The following is a 15,882-nucleotide window of genomic DNA, read 5'->3' on the forward strand; positions in this document are numbered from 1 at the left end:
GGTGAAATTTCCAGCCCTTTCCTGTTGCCTTTTTAAAACCATATCCGTGGGTTGATCTTTCCTTTGTCCTTTTCAGTCAGAAGTCTCAGATTTACCTTCATCCACCCTTCCTCCTCTCTAATCCCAATCCCACTCTTACAATTAGGTCCTGCCCCAAAAGATTCATCCCTGCCTCTGAGACTCAGTAAGTCAAGGGGGTCAGGTGGCCCCAGTATCGATTAGGAAAATCATTTCATCCTCTTTGGGTTCCACCTTCAGATTTATCAAGGGTTCTTGGTGGGGTCCAGTATTGAGGAACCCCTAACCCCCTAGTCTTCATCAGAAGTCATGAGGGCATCACCTTTTCTTCCCATTTTATTTCTGGACATTCTCTCTCTCTCTCTTTTTTTTTTTTTAAGTTTTTAATGTGAATTGAGTGATAGTTTTACATAGGAGAACATTGGTTTTACACTCATAGTTTCATTGCCATGATTACAATCCCCTCCATGCATCATCATTCAACAGTATTTGCTTCTATTCCCTCTGGTGTTTTTGTTGTTGTTGTTGTTGTTTGTTTTTTTGGGGGGTGTACACAAAAACACCCCAGGAATATATATTAAATTAAACAACCAAAGGGCGCATTCTGCAAGCCTGCCTCCTGGTTGCCAGTGCACAGCCTTTTTCTTCCCATGAGTCTAGAGTCCTCAGCTGCTCTATCTCTCCATGTCTTCATCTCTGCCTTCATCTCTGGTGTCTCTGCTTCTCTGGATAGAGTCACACATTCCGCTTGTGTTCTTCTCCCTTAATGGTCCTAGGGTCCTCTCTTTCTGGAATATAATATTAACTACGCCCCCCTTTATGTTACAAAACTTTTATCTTTACAGTTGTGACAATCACAATTATTCATGATAACAATTACTATTGATTCATAATAATCATATTCCCATCTCGTTTTACCAGACCCATCTAGACAAGATGAAAACTATTCAGTGGGGATTCTCCTTTCCCATGCACTTGCTGAAACTAAACTCCCTCTTGAAAATGTGTAAGCCAGTCATTTCATGCCTTCATAGCTCCCCACCCCATTTTAGGTAGCTAATGTCTGAGTTACCCATCTCTATCAATCCTGTGTACAGAGGAGATGGGAATGATCCTTGATGTGAAAATCCTTTCCCTTTTAGCTGGTAGTTTGAGCTACTACTTTCGTAAGTACAGGTCAAGTTCATAAAATTATAGCAATTTACACTTGTTTCCTGTATCAATTTTTTTTTTTTTTTTTTAATCTTCCTCTAGTCAAGGTCTGATCATCCAGCCATTGAAGCTAGGTCAAATGGGTACTATCTGCAAGTTTGGGCATTTTTGTGAGTCTCCCCTCACTTTATATCAGCTGGATGTTTCACTTTCAGCTCTAGTCCTCATGGCTATATCTTTTCACATGGGTCCAGGAGTCCCCAGGTCTCACCAGACTTTGGACCAACCAGCCACTCTTCTCTCTCTCATCTCCAGATTAACAGAAGTCTATGGAACATGGTCAAACTCAGCCTATATCTTCATTGTTGCTCTCCCCCCACTTCCATTCACTAGTCGACCAACATGGTCATCAGAAAGCTTACATGCCTGCCTGTGTGTTCCATTTGAGTTTCAGTCTTGGAAGGGGGTTTGCCTTGAAAGAACTTGACTACTTGCCTTGATAGCTCCCCAATGAACAAATTGCTTGTTCTTGTAGTAGCCAACCAGACTGCTGTTTTTGTTTTGAACTTCACTTGTTGGTCTTTCTTTCAACAAGTATCTTCTGTTCCTCTTGCTGCTCCAGGCTGGTCTGCTTGTCCTTTCAAGTGGGAATGTCCCACCTCAGAGGGTTCTGGATGGGGATCAGGATTCCACCTAAGATCTTATACACTATGAAGGGTCCTCAAGAAGCCTCTTTCCCTGGGCAAGTTCTAGTATCCCTTTAAGGTATTCCAATCAGTTATAGGCTGAAGACGGACTTACAAGCTTTCTATAATCATGTTTCCCAATATTCCTTTCTATCTCACTCATGTGTCTAATTTATAATAATAGGCAAGGGAAACAAATATTCATAAGACAATCAAGCATCCTAACATTATTTCCCTACTTTTACCCATTCAGAATATGCCTCGACCCCTATATCACAGAGCCCTGTTGTTCCAAGGCTAAGCATGCATCACTATTTACCTTTCTGGACATTCTCTTTTGAAATGGTCTATTTCCCCCACTTATGGCATCTGCTGGTGCACTTGGGGAGCAGGCCCAGTCCTCTGCTCCCTTTCCTCTGAGGAGGCCTAACACTGTAATCACTGTCCCACTTCCCTCAAGAAGAGGGTCTTATTCTAGTCTCTTACTAACTATTTTATTCACAGGAGACACCATAATTCTGGCTTTCTGCTTTTGCTCCTCCTCCTCTCTGCAAATCTCTTAACAGTTTATCAGTGGGTTTGTTACTCCATTCCACTCCCCTCTACTAACCACAGTAGAACATAATTCCCTGTGCACTCCTGGAGGTTTTTTGTTCACCCCAACTTTTGTTTATTTTTTTTCCGAGTGCAGGGACCATCCCTGAAAGTCCTCAACATTCTCCCTGAAAGACTATCAGGAGTGATGTCTATGGAGTCTTTCCTGCTTGCATCTTCCCTAGGCCTAGAATTCTATTTTCCTTTTTCTGTTGGTCTTCGTGTCTGAGTTCCCCTGTATACTCAACTTCTCTGTCTTTGCAATTTCTCATATACAGCCCTGATATTTCACTTTACCCATTTCCAACCAAATTGGGACTCTGCACTCGCTTTGTGTCTAACATGTACCTACCTCAGTCATCCACACGACCCCCCAAAATGCCCAACCACCAGGGGATACATACAGACCAATTTCCCCACCCTGTCTCATGCATGAGATTGCTTAGTTGCCATGGTTTGTCTGTTCTCAGTCCTTCACGTCTTTCTCTCTAATTCTCTCTTTTATCAGGTTCAGTTCTTTTTCTGGCTCTCACTGGGAGGCGATCACCCTTGCAGAATAGACCTTCAAAACCAAGGAGGGACGTGTCTTCTTTTCCACCAGGGTTGCCACTCCAAGTGGGCAGAAAATCCCAGATGAGCCCCTAAACTTGTGATAAATGTTGTCGATACCAAAAAACGCTCAGGAAATCCAATCTGTACTCTCAATTTGGCAAGTGTAAGGTTTTCTTTATTCGATTTTGCAAAATTGGGCCCTAACCTAGTAGACATGGGCATTTAAATATATTTAAATAATTAATACATTAATACATTTAAATTTAATATTAACCCCTTGAACTTCATAAAGATTGAGAACAAATAAGCCATCTCCTATTAATATTGCATACCTTCTGTGCTACTCTGATTTGAAGCAAATGACCTTCTTCTTTGACCCTCTCAGAATAAAAGCTGTTTGCTCTGAAATACCTCAACCTTCTCCTTTTATTCCCTCAAGTAATAAATTTTGTAACCATTCTTCCTTGTGTTACAGATGATGTCCAATATCTTCTTCCAGACTAGCCTCTTCTTCTATGTTCCTTATGTCATCATACTTCTTCAAACACAGTAAAGAATCACTTTACCTTTATCTCGCTGGGCTTTTCAGCTTCTTTTTTTTTAATGAATCTTTTCTTTCCTTCATGCTGAACTCTTTTCTCTTAAACTTTCCCTTCCTTTTGCCTCCATTTCTAGTTTCATGTTCTCCTTCTACTTAGTATTGTTGAACTTCTTCTGTCTTCCTACTCGCTTTTACTCCTCACCCCACTCCACTGTGAGTCGTATCATTTGCTTTTAGTAGTCCACTGAAAGTAACTGCTTAGTAGTTCAATCTAAAGGCTCATCAGACTCCATCACACTTACACTTGTAGCAAAGATGGTAATTTTATGAGTTGTGAGAACCAAATGAGATAAAGTATATAAAATGTCTGAAGCAGGGTAAGTATTCAATTAATACTCTTTCTGGTATGGTGCTTTAGGATCATCACTGGATTGTTTGCCACATGGCCACTGGTGTGAACCCACCAACTGCTCCTTGGAAACCCTGCACAGTGTTACTATGAGTCAGAACTGACTCGACAGCACTTAACAACAACATTCCTAGGATCCTGGTGGCTTAGTGGCTGCTAACCACAATGTTGATGATTTAAACCCACCAGCCTCTCCATGGGAGAAAGATGAGGCTGTCTGCTCCCATAAAGATTTATAGTCTCAAAAATGCCAATCAAGGAGCAGTTCTGCTTCTACCTTATATGGTAGCTATGAGTCAGAATTGACTCAATGACAGTGATTAGTGGGACTCTTCTTAGCCTTATGCTGCCAACCCATGTCTTATCTTGAATACTATTTATGTTCTGATGTCTTTCAAATTCATTTAGTTAGCCTAGACCATTTTCCTCTGTACCACAATAATCTCTTTCACTTTGTCATTTCAGACACCCTTCAAACTTGCCTCTTCACCTCTTTTGTTGGTTATTTTGTTTAGAATCATCATCTATTGTTTAAATGCATAATGTTTTAAAATTTAAAGCCAAAGGAAAGACAAGGCAAAATCGCACACACACACAAATTTTCTTTTTGAAGTCAACTTAAATATTCCACTACTTGATTTATTCCATTGTTTTCATACTATCCCCCAAATTAAATTATTCACTAAATTCATTCAATGCTTACTTCAAAATATCTCTTCATTTTATTTTGTTTCCGTCCACATAGCTGCTAGGACAGGCTCTCAGTCCCTCTCTCATGAAGTACCAGTATATATTTAAACCAATCTCCCAATTTTCTTTATTTCTTTCTTTTTCTGTTCATGCTCCACATTTTCCCATTATCCTTCTTTACACACGAGTGTAAAGACATGGGTGACCTTCTTCTCTCAGAGTCAGGTATTGCTATTTAGACCAGTATTCAACGTTTTCTACAATCGCTTTCCGTTTGCCTAGCTCTTTCCTTCCGTTTTCTCCTTATCCTGCCAAATACCCTGTCTTCTAATTAGTATGTTTGACATTCCCTGACACCGTCCTGAACTTACCAAAAAACCAGGTCTTGAACTTACAAACAACCAGGTCTTAAACATATGTTTGCTTTGATTGCCTGGCAAACAATTCTTTTTCCAAGTGACAGTTCAGATACCACCTGTGAACCCTTTCGCTGGCTGTCTGACAAAATTTGACCAATCTTCTTTACCTCTCACAGTGTTATATTTACATCTGTCTCCACGCTGATCAATTTTTATATTGCATTAGCATTTAATAGTTGCATCTTTTACCCTATTAAATTAAAAAGTTCCTTGAGGACAGAACTCCTATCTTATTGTGTCTGTGACTCCGACAGTTTTTGATAAATTAACTCTGATAATATGAAGAATTTGGAGTTGATCTACACCTGCTGTTTAAGGGTGATGAATTCTATGTGAATTTAATACAAACATATATATTTTATAAATGCACTTATAATTCAGTTAGACTACACTGAGTCCTTTTTAAAAGGTTGGTTTCTCAGTGTTTAAAACTATTTAGAATTTTATATCTAGGATTTTCAGTGTAAATAACACTGAGCTGCTAATAAAAAGTAATGGAAACCAATGTTAAAAATAAACAATTTTATTACTTTTTGTGAAAGATGAAGGTATATTCAACACATTTACTGTAAACATTTTAAAAACATATATAAATAAAATTAAAATGTCAAGTACTAATGATCTATGTGGTCTATGTGGAGTCCTGGTGTGGTGCTGTGGATTAATGTGCTGGGCTGCAGTTGGTTTGAAATGCAAGATTGATAGTTCAAGCTCACCAGTTGCTCCTTAGAAACCCTAGAGAAGGTCCCTATGGGTAGGAACAGACTTGATGGCACTTAACAATAACAACATCAGTGATCTATATGGTAGTCAGAAAAATCACTGTTAAAGACCTCAATAAAAATCCTTTCAGTCCTATACTGACATGGTTCTGAATTTATGACATGCCAATATAATTTCATAATTTACTTTTTTCAGTTGAGCAGTACATTTTTCATATAAATATTTTTTACAGTATTAAATAAGTCCTATAATTTATCTTATTGCATAATATTGATTGTTTCTTATTTCTACCTTTGATACTATATGCTGGGATTACGATCTCTAGTTATATCCTTCTGTGAAGCCTCTTCCCAAACCCTTGACCTATTCCAGTGCCCGGCCCCATCAGTAGATTACTTCTGTTTCACATCATCCTGCCACTCCCCTAATGATACACTCATTTGAGATAAATAGTATTTCTCTACAGAACTCATTCCAAAGTTTCAAACCATATATCCAAGTACTTGTTCCTGCATATTTTTTACAGCCTAAGTATCACTTAGAGTGATACGCATATCTTCAGACAGAAAGGCACTTGCCTAGTTCTGACAGCCATTTTCTCTTGCCTGCATTGCAATAATGGCCCCTAAGTGATCTTTCTGCCTTTAGCCTTGCTCTTCCTCAATGCAGTCTCCATGCTACAGACTGAGTAGAGGCATCTTCCTAAAATGCAATTCTGGTCAAGTCTTTCCAATGCTTAAAATCTCTCATTGGCATCCCATTTTCCTTACACTGAAGGTGAAATTACTTAATGTATCTATCAAGGCCTTTTGTGATTTGACCCCTGTGCATCCTATATCCTCATTCCTTGCTGCTTCCTTCCTCACTGTCTGTGTTGCCTTTGCTGAATTTCTCCCAGTTCCTAGAATGACCAGTATTCTTGCCCACCTTCAAGTCCAAACTTCTGTGAACACCCTTGTTGTTGTTAGTTGTTATACAGTCAGCTCTGACTGATGGTGATTCTAGGTACAACAGAGAAATGGTGCTTGGTCCCATGTCATCGTCATGATCACTGACATGCTAGAGGCCATTGTTGCCCTTCTAACCTAGATTGGGGACTGATCTTCCAGCACTATGCTGTCGATTCTGACACGCAGTGACCCTATACAAGGTTTCTGAGGAGCAGCTAGTGGGTTTGAACTATCAACCTTGTGGTTCGTAGCCCATTGCTTATCCTGTCGTGCCATCTAGGACTATATCTGTGATTATTCTGTTATGGTCTATAAGTATTTCCCTTGGTCAGTTTTTAGTACTAGATCACTAGGCCTTTCTTCCTACTCTGTTTTACTGTGGAAGTTTTGCTGAAACCTGTTCCCTGTGGTTGACTCTGCTAATATATGAAATGTAGCACCATACATTCCTGTATCATCCCAACGTACAGTCACCACAATATGACAGGCAGGTAGTTGTGAACACCCCCTCTCTTTTTGGAGCTAAGGACTGCGATTTTTAGGACAAAGAGTAAATAGCAGATCCTCCATGCAGAATCTTTCCCTGACGTCCTAAATCTATGATAGAAACCAATTCTGTGTGTTCCCACAACATATTCTCTGTTGTGCTGATTCATTAACACTGCATTATCATTGCATATTTAATTGATTGTCTCTTCCAGTAGACTATAAGCCATTCAGGAAGGGCTATATTTATTGTGTTTAGCTGAGTTTCTACCAAAGTACTGTGTCCTGTTTCCACGGCTGCTTAGCAAGCTGTTCTAAAACTTAATCAGCTAAAACCACCGTTTTAGTTTGCTTTTAAGTATAGTTAAGGAATTCTGAAAGAACTTGACTCTGTAATTCATCTCTGATCCATATGACTTAAACTGGGCTGTTGGGGTTGGAAGATGCGTTTTCAAGTTTGCTTCTTCACTCATTCATTTGATGTCTCAGTGTGCTCTCTCCTTCTACATGAAGTCTCATCCCTCAGGAATCCAGCACACAGCCTGAGCTTTTAATAACATTGGGAGTGATGATGTTCAGGGTAATAGCATAAAAGCAGACCGCTTTGGATTGGAGAACTTGTAATAGGCATTTTTTGCAAAATATAGCTCACCCTAATCTGATACATGGAGTCCTGGTGTGACGTTGTGGGTTAATGTGCCAGACTGCAAATCCATCTTTGAACTGCAAGGTCGGTGGTTCAAGTTCACCAGCTGTTCCCCAGAAACCCCATACAGTGGGTCAGAACTGACTCGATGGCACTTAACAACAACAATCTGATACATACTACATAGGAGGGCCCTTTGAATAGTTCATTAAAAAATTCCATGATCTTTTCATTAGTTTTTTCACAAAGTCTTTGAAGGCCCCTCATACTTAACCTTCTGTTAAGTATGTATAAACCTTACAGTTAAGTCCTTTTATATCTTAAAGGATAGAGCATTCTGGGACCTTGCTGCAGGGGATCTCTTCGTTCTCAGAATCATGCAGTCTTTACTATAGTGGCTGTACAGTAAATTTTTAAAGAATGAATACATATTATTACTTTTATGGCTATTATTTTAGAGTCCATACTAGCATAAATATTGTGCTCCATTAGTGAAAAAATACTGGACAAAAACCATTATGTTATAGAAATATTTGTGTGAATATTTGTGACTTGCATTGTCAAGACAGTTGCAACTTTGACATTTTAATGAAATTCTTGGATATTCAATTTTGGCTTAAAATCAGCCTTCTTTTTTTTGATAATAGCTAACAAAATAAAATAATTAAATTTATTTACACTACTGAGTTTACTGCAGTAAAAATCTTCTGAAAAGCAAAAGCCATTTTCATATCTATACTATGTTTATTGATATTTTACTGATACAGACAAAAATTAAATATGACATAGCCGGAATGCAAAGTAAGTAAAAATGCAAACAAAAATGAAATATCTTGCCTATTTACAGATTGTATAATGGCTAATTATACAAAGTATTGAAGCTACGTTCTTTTTAGAAATAAATCTCAAAGGTACACATTTTCACCCTTTTGTCTTCTACCTAGTACAGTGCTATGTGATGAACTGTATAAACACCTGCTTTCATAAATTACTGTTTCTTTTTCCTCTTGAACATGTTTGTGAAGGCATCGTTTTTGCAGGAGCCAAGACTATTGTGATTCACAGTCATATACGTGTACAACATTTTAGAAGACTTTGAAATCCCTCAGGGAGAAAAATCTAGAGAGTTGAGGTTCATTTGCGGCAAGTCCCATTTGAGTGCAGCATCTTGAAATGGCGTTTGGTTTTCAAATAGAATATATTGCATATTTCAAACTGTACATGTTTATCACACATTCCCTGGGCTTGCCTTATTTGCAGATGGTTTGAATGAGTTTTTCTGCTTTCTTCACCATTTACATGGGGTGGTAGTAGTTAAAAGGCAGCCCTTGTTTAGCATGAAGATGTTTTTGTTTTACAGAATGAATTTTCCAAAACAACAATGCTGTCATCCTTTTATAATGAAATTGGCTGTTCTACATCTCTTTATTGCTGGTCAAAACAGTCCCCTTTGTGCTAAAAACAGTTTTTACATGCTTGTAAATGGGAATAAAAATGAGTGTCTTACTAAAAAAGGCCAGCTAAGAGCTTTGCTTTCCAGTGAAAGGGGAAGCCAGTTGTGCTTTGTGACCTGCTGCAAACTTATTATCCATCCTTACCTTTGGTTTCTTCCTTGACAAAAAATAAATAAATAAAAGGTGCACCAAAAGGATTAAAGGACTTAGCTTGTGTGGCACTATAGGATATGCACTGGACTGGTATTCAAAAAACAGTCAGCAGTTTACATCTACCAGCTGTTCTTAGAAATCTTATATAGGGTCTCTATGAGTCAGAACCAACTTTTTAGCTTACAGCAACCACAGCAGCATATACTAAGTGCTCAATAAAACAATTATCATGAATTTTTTAATTTTTTTATTTTGGTGTTTTAGCTGTGTCTACTTACAAAAACTATGAATTTACTTTTAAGTTAGTATTTTGTTGCATTCCAAATTAAATGATAGTTTTCTGCATATGAATATAATATAGCCCATATTGAAATAATTATCCATTTTACTCCCCAAAATAATTTCAGCCGAGGCATATTCCTCATAGTGCTTTTAGTGCCACATATAAATATATAAAAACTACCCAGACATGGAAAAATAATCCATTATAATAAAGAGTCATATATATGTACCAATAACATTTGTAGAAAACAATGAACTATGAGTCAAAACTATGAGTCAAAATTTAGATTAAATTCTAAATTGAAATCTACTAGTTATGGGAACTTCAGCAAGGTCCCTAATTCCTCTGAATTTCTATATCTTCTTCTGCAAAACATCAGAATTTAAAAAAAAATATTTCAACAAGTTGTAAAATTGTACAATATACTTAGCTACAGAGTTGTGGTTGCTGCTCTTACTGAGTGTCGTCAAGTCATTTCCAACTCACAGCGACCTTGTATTGGTTTTCCAAGGAGTGGCTGGTGGATTTGAACTGCCATCCATGCAGTTAGCAGTCCAGTGCTTATCCTGCAGCACCACACTAGGTACTCAATAAGTGAGTTAATGATATTTTTATAATAATTTTTAAATGTTCTCTAGTTCTGTTGATAGTACAGGTTAATCAATTAGTTGGTATAAAACCACAAAGTTTTTTTGTTTTTGTTTTTTTACTTGAGCAACTGCCATCCCACCCTAAAAAACTGTGCTATGTGGAACTTCCTTTTCTCTCTCTAGTATGTCCCTTAATTAGATCTTTGCCAGATCCCATATGTTTACTTTATTTGATTTTAATGTAAATACTGACTGTGGTTAATTTAAAAAATTATACATTCAAAAACATCCCTTCAGATTACAACTGCCGTTGGCTATGGTTGCATGGAGTAAGGGAACATGTTTTGCTTTTAACACTTCCCACCTCCTCCTTTTCCAGGTGCATTCTCATAGGATGCTAAGGCAAGAAAGAGGAAACAAATAAACAAACAAAAGTGGGTAAATTGAGGACCCAGTCTTCTCATGGTTAGCCCTAATGACTGTATCACCTCATTTTACTACATGAGAATCATAACGGGGGAGAAGGGATAGGCCTAGTTCTCTCCTGCTTTGGGTATACTTTGACCATACCTTGTTTTCTATTAATGTCCAAGCATTCTCTACCTTCTCAATCATCTAATATATGCTATGTGGTACATATAAGTATATATAGTGATGGGTGGTGGGAGTAGACCATTTGGTTTTTACTGGGTACTCTAAGTCTGTGAATAGGTGGTTCAAGCCAATTATTGGTAACACTGAACTTAGACTGTGGCATACTAATTCATTTAGTACTCAGCTTTTGGCCTTACCTGATAACATATCAGAAAAAAAACATGTTTAAGCCTTTTGTTAAACAGATAAATGGATAACAATAAAAGTAAAAGATGAAAAGAGCTAATGCCCTTGGTGAACATGGTAAGCAAGAAATTCAAAGAAAAATTACTCATAGTTGGCATAACTTTGCATTTTAACAAAATCTAAAGGAAATTGTGTTATATTTTGAATGTATATTTTTAAACCTATTAAATACTATAAGGAGTTCTGGTATTGTAGTGATTACAACTCAGGCTACTGACCTCAAGGTCAGCAGTTCAAAACTACAGCTGTTCTGCAGGGAGAAAATGAGGCTTTCTGCTCCCGTAAAGACTTACAGCCTTGGAAACCCTATGAGTCAGAACTGACTCCATGGCACACCACCATCATTAAATGCTATGGAACTGCATTTGCTTGGATTAATGAAAGTGGCAATGAAGAAAAAGGAAAGAAATAGATGTTTATAACGTAGTTTGTTTCAGGACCTGTGTCTGTTGTTTTTGGTAATGAGAAATCATCAGTAACATTCATAACTATTTTGGACAAATACATATGTGTTTGTTTCTGAAATATAATTATTACTTACCCCCTTTTAACTTAATAAAATCCAAGTGACAACATACAAGATGTATAGAGAGCTGAGTATATTTCTATTATACGTGAGTCAAAAACATACGTAAATGTTTTACAACTCAAAATAGAATATCAATATGATTTCTAGGTTTACTTTTTGGCTTTTGTTGTTGTCTTTTTCTGAACATGTTAACTCAACAGAACCAAAGATCAAATCAACCAACTTCTGATTTTCTTGGTTAACTTATGCTTTTTGTGTCTTAAATAATGAACAGAGCCATATATGTTTGTTCATTTTCATGCAGACGGCAACCTGTAAGCCCTCCTCCGCCCCCTCGACCAATTTCCCCACCGCACACCTACGGCTACATTTCAGGCCCACTTGTCTCAGACATGGATACGGATGCACCTGAAGAGGAAGAAGATGAAGCTGATATGGAAGTAGCCAAGATGCAAACCAGAAGGCTTTTATTACGTGGGCTTGAGCAAACCCCTGCCTCTAGTGTTGGGGACCTAGAGAGTTCTGTTACTGGGTCCATGATAAATGGCTGGGGCTCAGCTTCAGAAGAGGACAACATTTCAAGTGGACGCTCCAGTGTTAGTTCTTCTGATGGCTCCTTTTTTACTGATGCCGATTTTGCCCAGGCCGTGGCTGCAGCAGCGGAGTATGCTGGTCTGAAAGTGGCACGACGTCAAATGCAGGATGCCGCTGGTAAGTAATACACCGTTAACTCAGCTGGAAAAGGAAATTGTTTTGCATGTATATATGTTACTCATTAGTTACCTCCTATGAGCTTGTACCTTATATAAAATGCAGCTATTATGACTGTCTTTGCTTTTACTTCCTAAGGAAACCATGGTCCAGGAATATAATGTTGCTGTTGTTTTTATTGTGAATTGAATACAAGTTTACATGGCAAATCATTAGTTTTATATTCAACAAATCATATTTTGTTTCATTGCAATGATTACGGTCTCCTCCATGTACTATCATTTACCAGTGTTTACCTATTCCCCCCCTTTTTTTACATTTTTATACAATGTGGTTTTACTATTTCCTCAGTCTTGACACAATTTCCTAAATTTTCTTTGTTTATACTTAATAAATCCTATGCAATGGGAATGATAGGAATGTACCTGGAAATAAGAGTGAGAAAGAGAGAACAAATATAAAACATGTCTTTAGTAAATATGCATGTTTTCACATAAATTGATTTCAGTCTCCTGGTATGCAGGCAATCAATTAAATGAAGCTTATGTTATTGATATACTGTTCTTTTTTTAAAGTAGAAGACTATCAAATGAAAACTCATTCTGGTATTTCTCTAATCCCATTTAATTAAAAAATCTCTATAAAATATACATAACTATCCAGGTATGGGAAACTCAACCATAAGACAATGATCTATTTCTCAACCTCCATTTTCTTCATGTCTCCCCATGTGGAATGTGTGTGAAATTTAACTGAAAAGATCTAACGATATTTAAAAGACCCCTGATAGCCCAACAGTTAATTGTCCCACTGCTAATTGAAAAGTTGGCTGTTTGAACCCACCCAGTGACTCCTCAGGAGAAAGATCTGACAATCAGCTTCCATAAAGGTTTCAGCCAAGAAAACACTGTGAGGCAGTTCTCATCTGTCACTTGGGGTTGCTATAAGTAGAAATCGACTCATCAGCATCATTGTCTAACAACAAAAACAGCAAGAACGTTTTAATGTATTTCCATGTATAAATGTTCAATACCTATGATAAATATTTTAATTTCAAAATTTGGAAAAAAAGTTAATTCTAATGTTTTTGTTTTTTTTTTTTTTTGCTATATATTTTCCCTTTTCTTTAGTTAGAAGCCTATTTTGAATAGCCATATATCCATTCTCATGTTTTAACCTATTGTTACTTATCTTCTCCTCTCAGTTTTATTATAAGATTAGATAGAATGAGAAAGAAAGTTATTTAAATTTGAATCACATTTATTATATGATTTCTATTTCAATAGAATTAATATACATGTACTCATCATAAACATATTATATATATGCACATATTTCTTTTATTGTTATTGTTGTAAGTTGCCATCAGCTTGATTCCAACTCCTAGTGACCGTGTGCACAATGGAACGAAGCACTGCCTGATCCTGCACCATCCTTATAATTGCTATGTTTGAGCCCCTTGTTACTGCTGCCATGTCAGCTCATCTTTTGGGTTGTCGTCCTCTTCTTCACTGACCCTCCACTAGTTCAAACATGACATCCTTTTCCAGGTCTTAGTCCTTCCTAGCAACATGTCCTAAATGAAAGAGATGAAGTGTCTCTAGTCTCACTTCTAAGGAACATTCTGGCTGTATCTCTTCCAAGACAGTTTTATTTGTTCTTCTGACAGTCTATGGTACTTGCAATATTCTTTTCCAACACAGTAATTCAAATGCATCGATTCTTCTAGTCTGCTTTATTCATTGCCCAACTTTCACATGCATTTGAAGCATTGAAAATATCATATCAGGTTCACCTTAGTCTTCAAGCTGATTTAGTTTCTTTAGAACACTTTAAAGAGGTCTTTGCAACCCATTTGCCTAATATAATAGACATTTGATTTCTTGAACACTGCTTGCATGAATGTTGATTGTGGATCTAAGCAAAATGACATCTTTGACAACTTTAATCTTTTCTTAATTTATCATGATATTATCTGTTGGTTCAGTTGTAAGGATTTTTGTTTTGTTTTGTTTTTGGCGTTAAGGGGCAATCCATACTGAAGTCTTTGATCATTAGTAAGTAAAGTCCTCTTTACTTTCAGCAAACAAGGTTGTATCATCTGCATATCACAGGTTGTTAATAAGTCTTCCTCCAATCCTAATGCCATATTCTTCTTCATATAATCCAGCTTCTCTGATTATTTGCTCTGCATACAGATTGAATAATAATAGTAAAAAGGTACAACCCTGATGCACACTTTTCCTGAGTTTAAAACATTCAGTATCCACTTTTTCTGTTCTAATGACTGCCTTTTTCTTTCTTTCTTTTTTAATTTTAAACTTTGTATTGTGAATTGAATAAAGGTTTACAGAGCAGATCATCAGTTTTACATTCCACAAGCCATACGTTTTACTTCACTACATGGTTGCAATCTTCTCCATATACCAATAGTTAACAGCATTTACTTGTTTTTTGTTTTTGTACTCAGGCGATCATTGTAATGACTACAATACCCTCCATGCATCCTTAATTAATAGTATTTACTACTATTACCTTTTTTTTCTTGGTATACACATACCACATTGTAAATGTTTTTCTCCTTAAATGTAATGACTGCCTTTTGGTCTAAGTACAGGTTCCTCATGAGTAATAAGTGTTCTGGAATACCAATTCTTCACAATGTTATCCATAATTTGTTGCGATCCACACAGTCAAATGCCTTTGTATAGTCAATAAAGCACAAGTAAACATCTTTCTGCTCTTCTCTGCTTTCAGTAAAGATCCCTAGTTCATCAACAGTGACATCCCTTGTTTCATGTCCTCTTCTGAATCCAACTTGAATGTCTGGCTTTTCTCTGTAAATATACTATTGTAAATGTTTTTGAATTATTGTTAGTAAAATTTTGCTTGCATGTGATATTAATGATATTGTTACATTAGTTCCTCATTCCATTGGGTCACTTCTCTTTAAAATGGCACAAATATGAATCTTTCCAATCAGTTGGAAGGTACTGTCTTCCAAAATTCTTGGCACAGATCAAAGAGGGTCTCCAGTGTTGCATCAGTTTGTATTTAGTCAACTTCTGGAGCCTTATGTTTTGCCTATGCATTCAGTGCTGCTTGGATTTCTTTCTTCAATACCATTTGTTCTTAATCATATGCTTCCTCTTTAAATGGCTGAATAGCAACCATTTCTTTTTGGTCCAGTGACTGTATAATCCTTCCATCTTCTTTTGATGCTTTCTGCATCATTTAATATTTTGCCCATGGAATCCTTCAGTATTTCAAGTGGGAATTTGAATTTTTTCTTCAGTTCTTTTAGCTTGAGAAATGATGAGTATGTTCTCCCCTTCTGGTTTCTTACCTTCAGGTCTCTGCACATTTCATTATAATACTTGACTTTGTCTTCTTGAGCTACCCTTTGAAATTTTCTGTCCACCTTTTACTTTCTCATTTCTTCCAGTCACTCTAGCT

The 15,882-nt window shown here is 37.0% G+C and overlaps 1 protein-coding gene across 3 annotated transcripts in view; it reads left to right on the plus strand.

Moving 5' to 3' along the window:
* Nucleotides 1-15,882, plus strand: part of ROBO1 (roundabout, axon guidance receptor, homolog 1 (Drosophila)) — a 1,434,915-nt gene that overhangs the window by 1,395,143 nt on the left and 23,890 nt on the right. For all 3 annotated transcript variants that reach the window (XM_006866438.1, XM_006866439.1, XM_006866440.1), the window contains one exon: nt 12,020-12,426. In XM_006866438.1, the coding sequence (XP_006866500.1) occupies nt 12,020-12,426 (407 nt within the window). The remainder of the gene's footprint in view (nt 1-12,019; nt 12,427-15,882) is intronic.

Source organism: Chrysochloris asiatica, unplaced genomic scaffold (assembly GCF_000296735.1).
Source record: "Chrysochloris asiatica unplaced genomic scaffold, ChrAsi1.0 scaffold00091, whole genome shotgun sequence".
Lineage (NCBI taxonomy): Eukaryota > Metazoa > Chordata > Mammalia > Afrosoricida > Chrysochloridae > Chrysochloris > Chrysochloris asiatica.